General features: G+C 46.9%; 1 protein-coding gene across 1 annotated transcript in view; it reads left to right on the forward strand.

Annotated features, from left to right (window-relative positions):
• SLX4IP (SLX4 interacting protein) overlaps positions 1 to 10,027 on the forward strand; it is a 214,406-nt gene extending 204,379 nt beyond the window's left edge. Inside the window, 6 exon segments of the mRNA XM_021078052.1 lie at positions 3,418 to 3,518; positions 4,577 to 4,680; positions 4,683 to 4,732; positions 4,735 to 4,870; positions 4,873 to 4,938; positions 4,941 to 10,027. Of these exon segments, the coding sequence (XP_020933711.1) occupies positions 3,418 to 3,518; positions 4,577 to 4,680; positions 4,683 to 4,732; positions 4,735 to 4,870; positions 4,873 to 4,938; positions 4,941 to 5,323 (840 nt within the window). The 3' untranslated portion in view covers positions 5,324 to 10,027.

Below are 16,341 nucleotides of genomic sequence, written 5' to 3' on the forward strand. Positions count from 1 at the left end.
GGGATCGAACCCACATCCTCATGGATGCTAGTCAGGTTCTTAACCTGCTGAGCACAATGGGAACTCCCATGTCTAACTACATTTCAGTCCAGCTCAGTGTGGTGGGTACTCTCTTTGTAATCTTTTCTGTCTAGGAATTTAAAATATGTTCCCCAGGTCAGACCACAGAATTGGGGGTAATCCCCCCTCCCCCATCATCACACTCAAACACTCACCTGCCCAGCCTCCTCAGGATGTTGCAGGAAGTGGGACGCCTTCCAGGGCCGGAGAGTGGGCTTTTGTCTAACACTTGGGAATGAATTGTCCAGGGAGACGCATGTGCTGACAGAGCAAAAGACTTTATTGGGAAGGGGAATCTGGGAAGAGCAGCAGGGTAAGGGAACCAGGAAGAACTGCTCTGCCATGTGGCTCGAGGTCTCCTTTTTTATGGGAGTGGGGTCAGTTTCCAGGTTGTCTCTGGCCAGTCGTCTTGCTTGCCCCATATTTAGTCAGACTCAAGGTTCCTTCCTGGTGGCACATGTGGCTCTCAGCTGAGATGGACACCAGTACCAGGGACTCCGGGTGGTTGGTCTTCTCCAGTTCGGCCCCTCTCCAATTCTCCCGGTTCATGGTACCTGGCCAAGGGGGGCGGTTTCCCTAATAACTGGCCCAGTACTGGGGCGCGTGGGCTTTGGCTGTCCTCAACTTAGGAAGCATCCATTGGTCTCCAGAGCCTCCCTAGGGATGAAGGCAGACCTGACCCCCTGCTCTGGGCACCTTCCGGGCCGCTCAATCCACTGATGAGACTTTTGGAGCCATTGTCCTTGCCCCCCTTTTGTCTGGCTTTCCCCTGGAACTGCGCACATAGACAACTTTACAGGTGGAAGCTTTTAAAATAGAAAATCCTCAAAGTATTACCTAAGCTAAATAAATAAATGGGGTGAGAGGTGACCAGGGAATGATAGTTGCAGGGTTTTATTCCTTAGCTAGACTCAGAGCTAGCTTCCAGGTTGTGAGGAATCACTGGTGATTGATGGTGGCCCAAAGCAACCTTCCAGGTTAACCTGTTTCTGAAACACCGAGGCCCCATGGGTGCTCTCCTGGACTGTGGAGGGCCTGCCGGGAGCCTTTTGGGATCTGCTGGGTTTGTCTGTATTCTTGGCAGAAGATGTCAGGGTCATTAGTCACGGCAGAATCTGGAAAGCAGCAGCATCATCAGGGTAAGCCCCCCTCCTCCACCCTCAGGCATTTGCCACCTTCTCAGCCTTCAGAGGTTCGCTTCTGGATAAGCCACAGTTGCATTTTGATGCCACATGTGAGAAGCCATTAGTAATCAGGACAAGTCCCTTGGGAAATCCAATTCCCAGGTGATAGCTGCTTCCTCTGGAATACTTATGCCCCACCCCACCCCCACCCCCAGGCTGCGGTCTAGTGACAGAAGGGAGCAAATTGACCCTAGAAATGTAAGAAGGAGAGATTTCTAATGAGATCTGACAGTTCAAGGGCTGAAGGAGTCTAATCTCCCCCCCACCCCCATGCCCACCCAGTCTTCATACAAATGTAAATACGCCTCCTTCAACAAATTGCCAAATGTGGTTTTAATTTGTAAGTAGGAGACCCTGCCTCGCTTTTCTTTCTTTCTCTCCCTCTCTCCCTTTAAAAAAAAAAGTCACAGGTTTTGCACTATTTGAACTGGATGTTTCCTTCTGTCATTCTGACACTCGTTTTGTTTTGTTTTCCAAAAAACCTTTTTTCCCATTATTTGTTGTCAGAGGAATTTGGGATAAGAGTGGATTGTCCTGTTTTTTGTTTTGTTTTTGTTTTTTTCAGAGGTGTTTTTGAAGTTCTTAGAGGAAATACAGAGTGCGCTTTAAAGTTAGTTTGAAAAATATAGAAAGCAAGGCAGTGGTCGAGTCAAATATGAGATTTGAAGAGTATTGCTATCACGGCCTCATACGTTATGTGGTCTGTGCAGTATCCATTGTTGTTATTTATGACCCTGTCTCCCTCCATTGTGGACTTCTTCCAGCCTTGGGGAATTTACATCATTCCTAATAGCAAAAGGCTTTCTGGTTCCCACAGAGTTGTTCAAAGCCTGACTCATGCTCCTTATGTTAATTGTTCAGCTCTGAAAATACAGCACTTACAGGGTGTGGTTGTAAGGGGAAAATCTACTATACTTACAGGGCATGTTTAGAAGTGTTTCACACATAAATCTCAACCTCTCTCTGTCTGTCATTTAACTTTTAAACTAGCTCTTTTTGATCAACTAGTAAGTCTCAGGGGAAAAGAAAAAGTAAGTCTTAAGTAAAAAGTATCCACATGCAGTATAATCCAGTAAAACATTGTATTCTGTTCACTAACTCTTCAAACTAACATAGGTTGTAACTGGATATGACTCTGGGTGATATTGGTCCAGGTCAGAAACCATGGGCACAGTTAGTGAGAGCTAAAGGCTGGTACTCAGTGGCGCAGGGCAGTGATTGGACAAAGCTCACAGCATCCCTCTGTGGGACACCCGGGCATCATACTGATGGCTGCCGTGTGCCAGGCTCTCTGGGGCGGTCATCCTCTATTCCAGTCTAAGTCTAAAGCAAGGACTTTGTCTTACCAACACTGTTCCTGGTGGCAGCAACATTTTACTATGGAATCTAATGGAGACTACTTAGAAATGTACCAGAAAATGCACTTAACACCTTGTCTGAATTATCTCAGTACTAACAAAAAGGAAACAATTGCAAAAGTAAGAAATGGGTCAGTACTGGTGATAGCTGGGAAGGTTTTAAGTTTTATAATTACTTCGTTATGAAGCTTCCCTGGGCACATATAAGGATGGATAGACAGATGCCCTAAGAGTAATCTAAAACCAGGTTAGTATTGTTGGTTTAAGAAAAAAACTCCCAGTTTATAGCAACCAGGAATTACAAACTTCAGTTTTCAAAATACCAGTTGTGAAAGACTTAATTCTTGATGCTATCTTGAGTCTCACAAAGGCCATATTCTTTATTTTTGTAAAGAGAGAAAATGCAGAAAATTCTAAGGCTGATTGGGGTGCAGAGCACTGTGCCACGGGGTCCCTCTGGAAGGCCAGGCCCCCCAGACACGTGGCTGCCTGGCACCTGGACCTGGGCTTCATCAAAGTCAGGGCCATAAGGCGATCAGGTACTGGCTGAGATGACTTGGAATCACCATCCTTTCCATCACCGTCTCACACATGGGTGGCACAAGTTCACGTATGAAACATGTGCTGGGAGTCCCAGAGAAGGGACAATTCACCCTAAAGTTCTAGAAAGATAAATGACAATAAGCTAATACTGCACAGTTTCATCCAGACCTGACTGAACTAAATCTGTTCACCAAGGTGTTCAGAGTAGACTTGTGTTTTCTCCTCTTGGATGGATAGATTTCTGATTGAACCTTTGTCATCTTTTGAAACAGATGGGAAGAGCCGTCCAAGGAGTGACAGAGGATTTCACCGAGTGTGCAGAGAGGCCACTTCCTCCCGGTGCAGAGTGCAAGAGGAGGGCCCTGCAAGAAATGTAGGTCCCATGTTGTCTCCTTGTGCTGCTTTCCAGCTGTCTGGACGGATGGGTACCTAACACGGGGTCCGCAATTCAGCACAAGTGCATAGACCTCAACCACGAAAGCCGCTGTGGCGCTGAGCCTACCCAAAGTCACAGACTGGCTCCTCCGCCTTCCAGATTTTTCTCGCTTTCTGGACAACGGGGAGGAAAGCCTTGCTTCACAGGTGTGTTGCAAGGAGTAATTAATGACAGGCACTTTGAAGATGAAAAGCACCTGCTGATGGTGTTTTGTACAACTTTCCGAGCAACTCCAGGCAGATCTGAAAAATTACGCTTCTTTCCTCAGGTGCTTATTCTGACCCTCATGTCATTATGAAAATCCTCAGGCCCCTGAGAGCGACAGTAAGAACATGAATATATGTATTGGAGTCCAGACTAAAGCTTAGCCAAAAGAAATATCTCAACCTCGGTGTTTTGAGTTTGCCGGTTTAAGAAACTTGTAACCATTCACAAAGCTGCAGCTATATGTCAGAGCCCAAATCTCCAGGGCCTAATGTCTGTCCTGACCCTCCAAGTGGATTTTATATTTAGAGTGAAGTTTGCATTGTCTGTCGGGGGTGTGTGTGTGTATGTACATAAGCATATGCTATACGCACACAGACGCACACATAGCCTGTGCTTTAGATGTACTTGAGCACTTACTTCTGGAGAAAAAAAACAATTTATCAAATGCAGGAAGTATTGATCTTAAATATCTGACATGAATGCCTCTCTTCTTTGGTTAAAGTAGGAACTCCGTCGTAACTCCATTGATAACTCAGTGATTGATAAACAGAGTGTACCCCAGCCTATTGCAAAATGGGACAGCCCTGCCTGACCCTCTGCATGTAAACATGCACTTGAGGATGTTCCCAGATTGGCCAGGGGGCCAAGAGGGGGGGCAGAAGGTAGAGCAGTCCCCCTCCTCCAAGTGTAGGAAGTGTGACCAGGGGAATATGGAGGAAACCAGGCCCTTACAGTTTTCTAAACCAAAAAATTAAAAAAAAATAAAAACCTATCTTTCTTTGTCTTAGTGTGAACCGAACTGAAACACAAAGCGTCGTGAGCAAATCCTGCGGCTATGAGGACATCGTGGGAACATCTGGTGACTCCGTGATTGCAGAGGGCGCAAAGAAGAGGGGAACACTCAGACCTCGTCCCATCCCCTGGATCCCACGGGACAAGCTAAGGGTCCACAGAGGAGGCAGCCGAGAACCACCAGGGGCTTCCCGTTCCACAGCTGGAAAAAGCTGCTGAGACCCCACCAGATCCTCTCCGCCAGCAGCCAGCGCAGACCTCACCCCGGGCGCGGCTGGAGACAGGGCTTCTACGCGGGAGCCGGTCTGTAGCTGTGAGTCAGCATCCATGGCTCCAAAACAGAGTCCACGAGGGGCTCGGCGGCTGAGGACTCCGACCACCGCAGGAGAGTTTCTCTTGCAAGTGATCCATTAGTCCCAAGAGAAATAAGAGTGGGGGGGTGGGGGGTGGGAAGCAAAGCCGTCAGGGCCCTGTCAGCTTCAGAGCTGTCAGATCCAGGGTTACTCTTGAAACAAGACTTGGCAGAAAGCAACTCTAATGCAGAGTTGCATGTTTTGGAAAATCTCTCCTCCAGACAGCTTATGAAAAATAAGCCAGGGCAGGCAGAGCAAACCCGCTCAGCCACAAACCCTGAAAGATGAGCTCCGATTCAAGGCAGCCCAACCAAGAAAAGAAAGCAGCATGAGAAAGACCGCTGGAGAGGATTGCAGACTTGCTGGAGAAGACTGCAGATTGATTGCTGAGGAGATGGTGGCCAGGCCGGTGAAAAATGTGTATAGATGCTGAGGCTTTGAAGGAATTGGAATGATCTTAAGAAGGTATATACCTTTGTTGGCTTTTAAAGCGGTCACCTCCAGGAGCCCATGTGCTTGTTCTGATAGCATTGATCTTTCTCATCACATTTTCCATCTTCAGAAACTTATTTTAGTGATTAAATAGCCATTCACTTTGTTGGCAGCAGGGCATTCATGAAAGAGCTCCATAAAGAAACAAATCATGGGAGTTCTCATTGTAGCTTAGTGGGTTATGAACCTGACTAGTATCCACGAGGATTCGGGTTTAGTCGCTGGCCTCAGTCAGTGGGTTAAGGATCTGGCGTTGCCATGAGCTGTGGCATTGGTCGCAGACACAGCTTGGATCTCACGTTACTATGGCTGTGGCATAGGCAGGCAGCTGCAGCTTGGATTCAACCCCTAGCCTGGGAACTTCCATATGCCACAGATGCAGCCCTAAAAAGCAAAAAAAAAAAAAAAAAAAAAACCACCCCACAGAAGCAAAACATGAGTCTCCTTGTCACATCCCTGTGCAGATCGTACAATAGGCCATGTAAAGACGGTGGCACGTTGCCACCAATCACTTGGGGTACAGCGAGCCTCCTGCCCCTCACCCTGCGTAGGACAGCTGTGAAGGAACAGGCTGATGGTCCACATGGTCTGCTTGTGGCACCAGCATCGTTATCTGAAAATATGTTAGAAATGCAGGGCCTGAGACCTATGGAATGAGAAACTCTGGCTGATTCTGAAACCTGGCCAAGTTCAAGAACCACTGAGTTAAATGGAGTGTCTGTTTCTTCCAGCCTGGCCATCGTGGCCTCTGATGCACCAGCAGGGCCCCTCATGTGGACACGCACCCCCTCATGCTTCCTGACACTTGTGAAGCACCTGGGTTCAGTGTATGAGTCACTCTCTTCCCAGCTTCTTCTTCTTTTTTTTTTTTTTTTTTTTGTCTTTTTGGGGCCACACCCACGGCATATGGAGGTTCCCAGGCTATGGGTCTAATCGGAGCTGTAGCCTCCAGTCTACGCCACAGCCATGCCAGATCCAAGCTGTGTCTTTGGCCTGCACCACAGCTCATGGCAACGCTGGATCCTTGACCCACTGAGTGAGGCCAGGGATCGAACCCGCAACCTCATGGTTTCTAGTCAGATTCGTTTCCGATGCACCACAATGGGAACTCCTGTTCCCAGGTTCTTAAGCACATGGATGTTAAGCAGGGTGGCCGTGGACTTACCCCAAGAGTTGCAGGATGTGGCTGTGTAATGTGGACCAACTTCAGGGGAAGACAGGGCAGAGGCTTGTTCTTGCTCTGTAGCGCACGCATGTCCCTGTCCCTGCCCCCACCTCTAAAATCTGGTTTAAAATCAGGACAGACCAGAACCTAAGGGGAACTCAGTGGCCAGAGAGTCCAGCTTCCCATTTGGAAGGCTTCACAGGCAGTTTACATTTCAAAACAGGTGCTTTTCCTTTGCAGGATCACCCACTGTTGTCTCCAGTGGGGCTGCTGAAATGTCACCTAATGAATCATAGCAGTGACTTATTTTGGAGGACCCCTATAGTAGATTTTCTTTCCAGGCTCCTTCGAAAATAGGGAACAAACAATATTCAAAGGCCACTCATCAAATATATCTTTATTTCCTGCTCAACATACCTTCAAAGGGTGGTCCTTTGAAGTAGTACCTCCCTAGTAACAAGGAAAATCATGTGTATTCCCAAAGTGTAGGAGTCATCAAAAAAAAAAAAAAGAAAAAAAGCAGATTATTGAGTGGTTTCTCCCAGCTCATTCTGTCCTTCCCCAGGGCTCTCTTCCCCGCTGATAGGGCAAGGCTCATTGAGAGACAGCTCTATTTCATGGCACCATTTTGGGTCATGAAGCTAAGTCTTGCCATGCATGGCCCTGGATGCAGATGATGATTCAGACTCTTCTTGGAAACCTGTTCCCTTCCTGGGATCCCAGCCTCACCACCTCCACCAGGAACATGGCCCTGCCCACGGCTGTCCCTTCCTCTTCCCTCCTGGTTTTTTTTCCTGCCGAAGATGATTCCAATCCAGGATTCTACAGAGGAGGGAGCCCAGCACAATACTAACTGCAGCGGAGCATATTCTGCTCATCCAGTAGGTGTAGACTGCAGAGCATGGAACCTCCCGAGAAGGTGGTAGAACATGGCCTGTCGAGGGCCCCTCTCTGAGTGATCTGTGTTCAGGGTGTGCTCTTCCCTGAGGACAACCCCAGCATGTCATCCAGTCTTCTGAAAAAGAAATAATTATTGGAACATTTTAAGCAGGGAGGGCACAAATCATAACCCAGGCAACAGGCCAAGAAACAAGGAACTCCCTGAAAGAGTCTGGAAGAAAAAAGAGCCATTCCAGCACAACGGCTACTACCTGCCCCAGAGCTCAAAGGAGGTGTTTGAACTGGCGGCACCAGAGAAAGAACATTTGAGTTTTATTTCATTAGTTAACCTAGGCCTGGTGGTGAAATCCACTGCTTGTACTTTTAGCAATTTTCTTTCAAGAAAACGTTTAGCCTTAGAGTTTGGTTGTATTTGTGAGAAGCAACAATGACTGTGACCTAAGGGGGGAAATAGCACCTCTAGCTATCCATGGATAAAGCCTTTCTCGTGGGCCATCCTGGATGTGGGATTTTAACAGGATTAACAGAAGGAACAGCTCTCCGCTTCCCTGCTCTGACATGTGTTTGAGGAATTTTGCCTTTAAGCATTTTCCTTCCACACGTCTGAAACACCCCTGGATCTCTTGTTACTTGAGTGGTTGTTTGATTCTTTGGGTATTTGGAATACAAAGGGGAAAATGGCTGCCAGAGTTTTGTTGCGGTGGTTGCTTATTTAGTGGGAGATGAAGCATTGTCTCTCAGCTGCTGAGAGTGGATGTGTTTTGATAGTCTTAGTAGTCTTCATAATTCAGCATCTGAAAATCTGAGGCCCCATCACTGTTCTTAAGTCAAAAAGAACATGTTCTTCAACCACGTACTTAATAGCCCAAATTCAAAGTATCTTCAAGTTCCTGTAACTCTACTTGGAAGAAAAATGGAACGAATTCGATTAATGTTCTAACTTCGAACTCCCTAACTTTCTCAATGTCATGGCTTTTAAGTCATCTCCATGTGCTTTCAAATAACTTTTTAGTTGATTGGTATTGGTGGGGTTTTTTGTTTTGTTTTGTTTTGTTTTTCTTCTTAATGCCTATAAATGTCTGAGAATAGTCAGTGTGACTTTTCTTACACATTTGTCTTCTCTTTGCCTCTGGAGGTTAACCGTCATCCAGATGGGCATATACATTGTTAAATGCAAAAGAGCAAACGTTTGGAGACAGAGGAGGAAATGCTGCAGTTGTTTTGGTTCACTTATTTTAAATTCAAAAGTGGGAAAGTTATTTCACTTTATAAAAGGCAAGAGGCATTAAAAAAAAAAAAACCCTGTATTTTGATTTATGGAGAATATAGCTTCCCTCTGACTATCTCAGAATGTCTTGGGGGCAGTGGGATCACAGTTAACTTGTTTGCTTTTGGTGTCATGTTTGGCTTTTAGCACGAATTGTTGCACCTATCAGTGGCCTTTGATTTCAGAGAAAGCTCGGAGAGGGCCGAGCACATAAGGGAAGGAAACCTCACCCACGAGAATGGCCTGGGATCCTGGTTGTCGCCATTCCCAGTTTCCTTGAATTCCTTCTCGGCAGGCGCCACTGCAGTATTTCCACAAAATTTTGGTGAGTGGCGCTCCTTTGGCTTTGCTAAGAGCCAATCTCTCTACTTAGCATGCTGTGCCATGGCTTGAATGTGGAAATCATTTTAATTCCTTCTTTTTTCGTATGAGGAAATTTTCACGCTTGGTTTGTCAGGACGAGAGAGAGAGAGAGAGAGAGAGAGAGAGAGAGAGAGAGAGAGAGAGAGAGAGAGAGAGAGTTAGTTCAAGCCTTGTCATTGAAACACAAATGAATCGAAACACGTTGGGACAAGTAAGAAATCAAAGTTAAGCTGATTTCTATTAGTTTAAAGTCTTCCTTAGTATAAAATAAATTAAGCATTGTAAAATGTAGTTAATGCAGATAATTACTCAGGGCAGAAGTCTAACCATATATATATATCACTGGTATTACAATTTAACGGCATAATTAAATTCTCAGATATCTGCAGAACTCTCTCTAATTTGGTTTCTCTATTTACTTATCAGGACAACAAATATATGTCATTGTGTAGCTTAACAGAGGGAACTTGAATGGATGAAATTATTGCCTTTAATTTAAAGTCAGGAACTACTCCGTACTGGGGTTGGATTTAATCACCCTCAAATAAGTTTTATCATGCAGTATGATATTCCCTCACGACTGCCGTTAGAATGGCTTATCAGAAGTCTTGTTAATTAAACAGAAATCAGTAAAACCATACATTTGGTCCTCAGAGCACCTGATCAGGCCACTAAAGGCGTGGATTTAATAGATTCCCCAGAATAAATTTTCTTCAATCCAGGCAGAAAGCCAAACTCTGCAGTATTCACCAGGAGAGGTGTATTCTGTCACTGGCCTTATCCTTTCATTTGTTTGGTTTAAAGTATTAAAATAGTTTGAATCCTTGTGTATATCTAGGGGACAAAATGAGGATGTGGTATAAATGAACCTGTTTTATGAATAAAAAGGACAATCGTTTTTAAAAAATGTTCGCATATGTCACTTTTCTTTAAAGCAAGTGAATTAACCCCAAGGAATATACATTCAGGGTGTCCTTTTCTGAATGTGCTCTTTAAAATTGTATTCTATCTGTTGGAGTCTTTTTTTCCCTCCCTGAAGCAGTTCTGAGGCTCTGAAGACCGTGTTAAAATAATCAAAGGAGCTCTGCATTTGAACCGCTGGCCCTAAAGCCTGGGGTCTGACACACCCTGTGTGGGATGTTGTGATTAAAGTGGCCTGTAAGACTTGGGGTGGTCTTTACGACACAGCAAGGGTCCCACCTCTCCCAGTTGTGAGCTGAGAGAGACGCCTCTTGCGAGGGGTTAAAGTCTGCGACCTTGCCTCCCTTCCAGAGAATCTTGACATTTCCCCAGTGGATTCATTTCCATGTAGCCCCTTTTCAGCACTGATTGAAGCCCGGGGCGGACTCTTTCTCTGCACTCCCTTTTATGACAGAATCCCAGGCCGCTCTGGTTGCTGGTCGGTCTGTTTCCCCTCAGATCCTGTGCATCTGTTTTCAGAAGCATTTCAGTATCGGGTTGGAACAGGATACCTGAATATCATATCAGAGTGCTGAGAAGCACTGCACTTGACAAAGAGAACCCCATTTCGACTTGGCGTTGTACTCACGGGCACCAGGTGGTGTACCCAGGCAGGTGGCCCTGCCCCTCCTGGTGCTGCGTGCTACTGGCCCTGCTGTGTTGCCCCTAATTGGCTCATGTGTTTGGGGACAAGTCCTTTAAACTCCCAGGCCTTAGTTTTTTCATTTGTCAAATCATCTCTGATATTCGAAGTGCCCCCACCTGGCTCCCTAGAACCCTGAGGTGAGGTACCACTCTGTGCGTTAACTTCTCCCTCTGTTTAAAAAGGGGCTCTTGGAGTTCCCGTCGTGGCGCAGTGGTTAACGAATCCGACTAGGAACCATGAGGTCGCGGGTTCGGTCCCTGCCCTTGCTCAGTGGGTTAACGATCCGGCGTTGCCGTGAGCTGTGGTGTAGGTCGCAGACGCGGCTCGGATCCCGCGTTGCTGTGGCTCTGGCGTAGGCCGGTGGCTACAGCTCCGATTCAACCCCTAGCCTGGGAACCTCCATATGCCGAGGGAGCGGCCCAAGAAATAGCAACAACAGCAACAACAATAACAACAGACAAAAAGACAAAAAGACAAAAAAAAAAAAAAAAAAAAAAAAAAAAAAAAAAAAAAAAAAAAATAAAAAGGGGCTCTTAACACTGGCCACACATTGGAATTACCTGGGTGGTTTCTAGTTAAATGAGAGTCCTTGAGATTTGGCCTGGGCGTTGGCAGTTTGAAAAGCTCCTCAAATAGTGCTTCTTGTGAGTTGCCACAGTTAAGAACTGTTGTTTAAAAGTGGGTGTGTGAGTGTGTTTAAATGCTGGATGTTAAAAGAGGTGGGGTCGGCTAAGAGCTGAGTAGCCTAGAAGACAAGGTGCACATCAGAAACATGCTGACTTGAGGAGCTGCCATGCTGGCTCAGCAGTAATGAACCAGAATAGCATCTGTGAGGATGTAAGTTCAATCCCTGGCCTTGCGCAGTGGGTTAAGCATCCAGCGTTTGCTGTGGCTGTGGTGTAGGTCGGCAGCCACAGCTCACATTCGACCCCTAGCCTGGGAACTTACATATATGCTGCAAGTGCAGCCGTAAAAAGCAAAAAAAAAAGAAAAAAAAAGTACCAGCTTGCAAACACATGGGAAAGGCTTTGGTGACGAGGAATCAACAGACATAGGTGTTTCGTTTTAATTTTATTGGAGTATAGTTGACTTACAGTGTTGTGTTACACATTTCAGTGTATAGCAGAGTGAATCACTTATACATATACCATATACATATCTCTATTCTTTTTTCCCTTATAGGTTATTAAGGAGTATTGAGTAGATGTCCCTGTGCTATGCAGTGGGTATAGGTTTTAATCCTACAGAGAACGTGTTCTCTTTTCTCCTGAAGGCCCCTCTCCGGTAGCTGAGCTTCAGGCCGAACACATCAGAGCCAGCTTCATCTTCGCCAACAGGGAAATTGTTACCCTCATTCAGAAGATGTGTTTTTAAAGCACCTAAATAATTGTCTGGCGTTTGCCTTTGATCCCTGATCATTAATATCATTAATAAGCTCTCAAAAGTGCTTGTGAATCTCAAGTTCACATTTGGCAGGGCCGGGGAAGAAGGAACGCTTTTAAAATAGTTTGGCTCAGAAAGCGCATCTGAAATAACCCTGTGGGAAAATCAGGAGAATTTCTCATCCTCCAAAGGATTACCTAGGATGAGATGCTGACCTTGTGTTTTAAGTTCAGTTACATTTCTTAAAACCTCCTTCATTATCCAGCCTGATTTATTTTAGGGGGTGAAATAGACTGTGGGAGGGGACTCTGGTGATATACAGTGTGCATGTTTGCTTTCTGTTTTTTCCACAGTTCCCCAAAGATCTTAACGTGCCTATATATTCCTAAAAAAAAAAAACGAAAAAAAAAAACAGCTGCTTCATGAGATTTACTACAGCTCTTCTCTCAGAAGTTAAAGCTGCAGAATTCTCTCATCTTTAGGCTTCCAAGGCGATCCAGCCCAGAAGGCGAGGGTGCCCAGGGCGAGCGGAGCGCTGACCTCTGCAGGGAGAGGTCAGTTCAGCAACGAGGCTCAAAAGGGAGGAAGAAAAAGCAGCTCCTCAGCGGGGAGTTTGACTTGCTTCAGGGCAGTGGAGCTTTTATAAATAAGGGCCCAGGCTCCCACGCCCTCTCGCCCGCCCGTTCTCCTATTACTAGTCCTGTCTCTGCTTAGACACACACATGCTCATGGACTCACACACACAGACACTTAATTCATGGACACATACTCATGGATACACACGGGCACATATATGGATATACATACACAAGGACACAGACTCATGGACGGGCACGCACTCATGGACACACACATGCTCATGGACTCACACGGACACACAATTCATGGACACACTCAGGCACATACATGGACATGCACATATGCACACACAGGGACACACACTGATGGACACAGCCTCAGCTCTCACTTCCCCACGTCCCTCTCTCTACCTGTCCTTGGAACTGTGGGATGGACAGGCAGCCCCTTCTCCAGAGGAGGCAGGAGATGGATTGGCTGGGGATGTTTCTAAGCCCAGTGGCTCCTTTTCAGTTCCTCCTTCACATGCTCAGCTGGTGAGAAGAATGTGGGGGAGAGGGGGGTTCTTTCCCAAACCCGCTGCAGGTGTCTGGGAGGACTGACTCCCACCCACCCGTTCCGTCATCAGAAGGAGAAGCCGGGATGGTAAATTAGGGCAACCTCCAGCCTTGTCGTGTCACACGGGGGTGGGAGTGGGGCTTTGGGCTGCGTACCCCCACCCCAACCCCCACCCCTGGGAGGAGCTTGGAGACCTTCCTATAATAATCCCAGAGTAAACGAGGGCTGGGGCTTTAGCAATGCTTTGATTTGTATGTTGACCTTCAAAGGCTTGCTTGGCTTTTCCTAGTGACTTCTCAGCCCGGTGACCCCCCCAGGGGGCTGTCCAGTGGGTGTACCCATCAGCCTGAAAACAATTCCCTGAGAAGTGCTCTCTGTGTCCAAGATGCAAGGGATCTCTGTTTTGGGGATGTTTTTTGTTTTTCTTTTTACAGTTGCACATGCGGCATATAGAAGTTCCCAGGCTGGGAACTGAATCAGCACTGCAGTTGCTGGCTACACCACAGCCACAGCAATGCTAGATCTGAGCTCCATCTCTGATCTACACTGAAGCTCACAGCAATCCCAGATCCTTAACCCACTGAGCAAGGCCAGGGGTCAAACCTGCATGCATCCTCGCAGACACTATGTTGGGTTCTTTTTTTTTTTTTTTTTTTTTTTTTTTGTCTTTTTTTTTGCTATTTCTTGGGCCGTTCCCACGGCATATGGAGGTTCCCAGGCTAGGGGTCCAATCAGAGCTGTAGCCACCGGCCTACGCCAGAGCCACAGCAACTCGGGGATCCGAGCCGCGTCTGCAAACTACACCACAGCTCACGGCAACGCCGGATCGTTAACCCACTGAGCAAGGGCAGGGACCGAACCCGCAACCTCATGGTTCCTAGTCGGATTCGTTAACCACTGCGCCACGACAGGAACTCCTATGTTGGGTTCTTAACCCACTGAGCCACAATCAGAACGCTGGGATCTGCTGTTTTGATGCTAATAAGACTCTCTAGCTGGAGGGACCATCTGGATCTCACCTAAAATCTCTGTGCAACCTCAGAGACAAAGCAGATCATCCATCCATCAGTGACTTTTCTACATCAAATTGGCCTTGCTTTTTTCTCTTGAAGATGGTACTTCTCGGTTTATCCATGTTCTGGGTCCTCGTTGTAGAAACAATTTTGACTCTTATTCCTCATGTTTATGAGCTCTGATTTCAGGTTCTGGTAATGTTTTAGAAAAGCTCACCATGCTGGAGAGAAACTTAACTTTCTGCCACTGGCTTTGCCTGCCCACCCAGCTCCCGCCATAAGAGCGCAAACTTAGAGAGGAGATTCTGGGAGAGAAAGTTGGACTTAACATTTAGCCCCTTTCCGCCCAGAAGAAACGTCACTGCGCAGTGAGGACAGCCGGAGAGGAAGCAGCCCTGTCGGGAAAGGCAGGGGGTTGGTGGCAGTGCATCCCTAAGTGTTCCTAAGGCATCCGTTCCACTGAAAGCCTTAGCAAGAAAACAGGAGTCAAACCTTATCATGTTTCATAAGGAAAGAACACTGTCTTGGGGGTCCTGTGAGGCCAGGCACCTGAACTTTGACCTTGATTTTAAAAAATGGTAAAAGAAAGAACTGTGTTCTATTAGCATTATTTAGAGGTATCTACACTCTCAGACCACACACCGTTGTAGAATTTTATTGGGCATCAAGATTTTTGGTGATCCTGTAGTTCATTCTTGTCCTGAATGAGCTTTTTTTTTTTTTTTTTTTTTTTTGATAGGCAAGAAATAGATGTATTAGGATAGGACGCTTGTGAGAGATGCAAGCAGACAGGCAAGGAGGCTCTGCCCCCGCCGAATGAGCTTTTCTTTCTGCAGCACTGGTAGCAGACACCAAATTGATCCAGGAAAAGGTCCACAATGTGTATAGTCAGAATCAGAGGTAGGAGTTCCCATTGTGGCTCCGCAGGTTAAAACCCAACTAGTCTCCTTGAGGATGCGGGTTCCATCCCTGCCCTTGCTTAGTGGGTTAAGGATCCAATGTTGCTGCAAGCTGTGGTCACAGATGCGGCTTGGCTCTGGTGTTTTGCTGTGGCAGTGGCATAGGCCAGCAGCTGCAGCCCCTGTTTGACCCCTCGTCTGAGAACTTCCATATGCCACAGGTGCAGCTGTAAAAAGAAAAGGAAAAAAAAAGAACCAAATGGAGCACCCAGCTGTGATACACGCCTTTAGAAGAGGCCTGCATGGGTTTGCTGTTGCTGCCTACAAACAATTTATCACAAACTGAGTAGTTTCAGACAACACCCAGGTATTATTTTCGGTTCTCTGATACCTTTTAGCTGGGTCCTGTGCTTTGGATCTCAGAAGGCTGGAGTCAAGGTGTCAACCGGGCTGTGTCCTCATCTAGAGGCCGGATTAGTGAGCTCCACGTCCAGGCTCCCTCAGACAGTTGGCAGTTGTGAGTCTAAGGGCCCTGGGCTCCTGCTGGTAGCTGGTGGGGGGATTCATTCAGCCTGTCCCAGCTGGTCTCAGGACCCCGCCCCATGCCCTCTCCATATCAGTAGTGGATCAGAATTCTTTCATTTTCTGAATCTCTCTGACTTCCCCTCTGTGACCAGCCAGGGAAAACCCCCTGCTTTTAATGCTCCTGTGAATGGGTCCAGCCCACTCGGATAATCTCCATGTTTCAAGGATTGGGGACTTCGATTATGTCTGCAAAACCCCTTCACAGTAGGACCTGGATTCAGGTTTTTTGGTCTCATAACCAGGGGCCAGGAATCTTTGGGAGCTGTCTCCCACCAGGTCCAGCAGCCCCCACTCTTCTCTGATGGGGGCACAGCTCAATGAGGAGAACAGAGGCTATCACTGAAACCCAGCTGGATTCCTTCATCATCGAGTGGACTCTCTGGTCTCACGGGGCGCTTGGGGAAATCCTGGGAGTGGCGTTCCTTCTCCCTGCAGCCCTTTGCGTGAATACTAATGATGGCACCCATTTCTCATCACCATTTCACAGATGGGGAACCACAGAACTATGGAAATTTTCCCAAGACTCCAGAGCCTAGAATCCAGGCCTGTCCAGCCCCAAAGCCCAGAAACTGCTGTTGGGTCCTACGTGGGCGAGCCTGAC

This window comes from Sus scrofa, chromosome 17 (genome assembly GCF_000003025.6).
Source record: "Sus scrofa isolate TJ Tabasco breed Duroc chromosome 17, Sscrofa11.1, whole genome shotgun sequence".
Lineage (NCBI taxonomy): Eukaryota > Metazoa > Chordata > Mammalia > Artiodactyla > Suidae > Sus > Sus scrofa.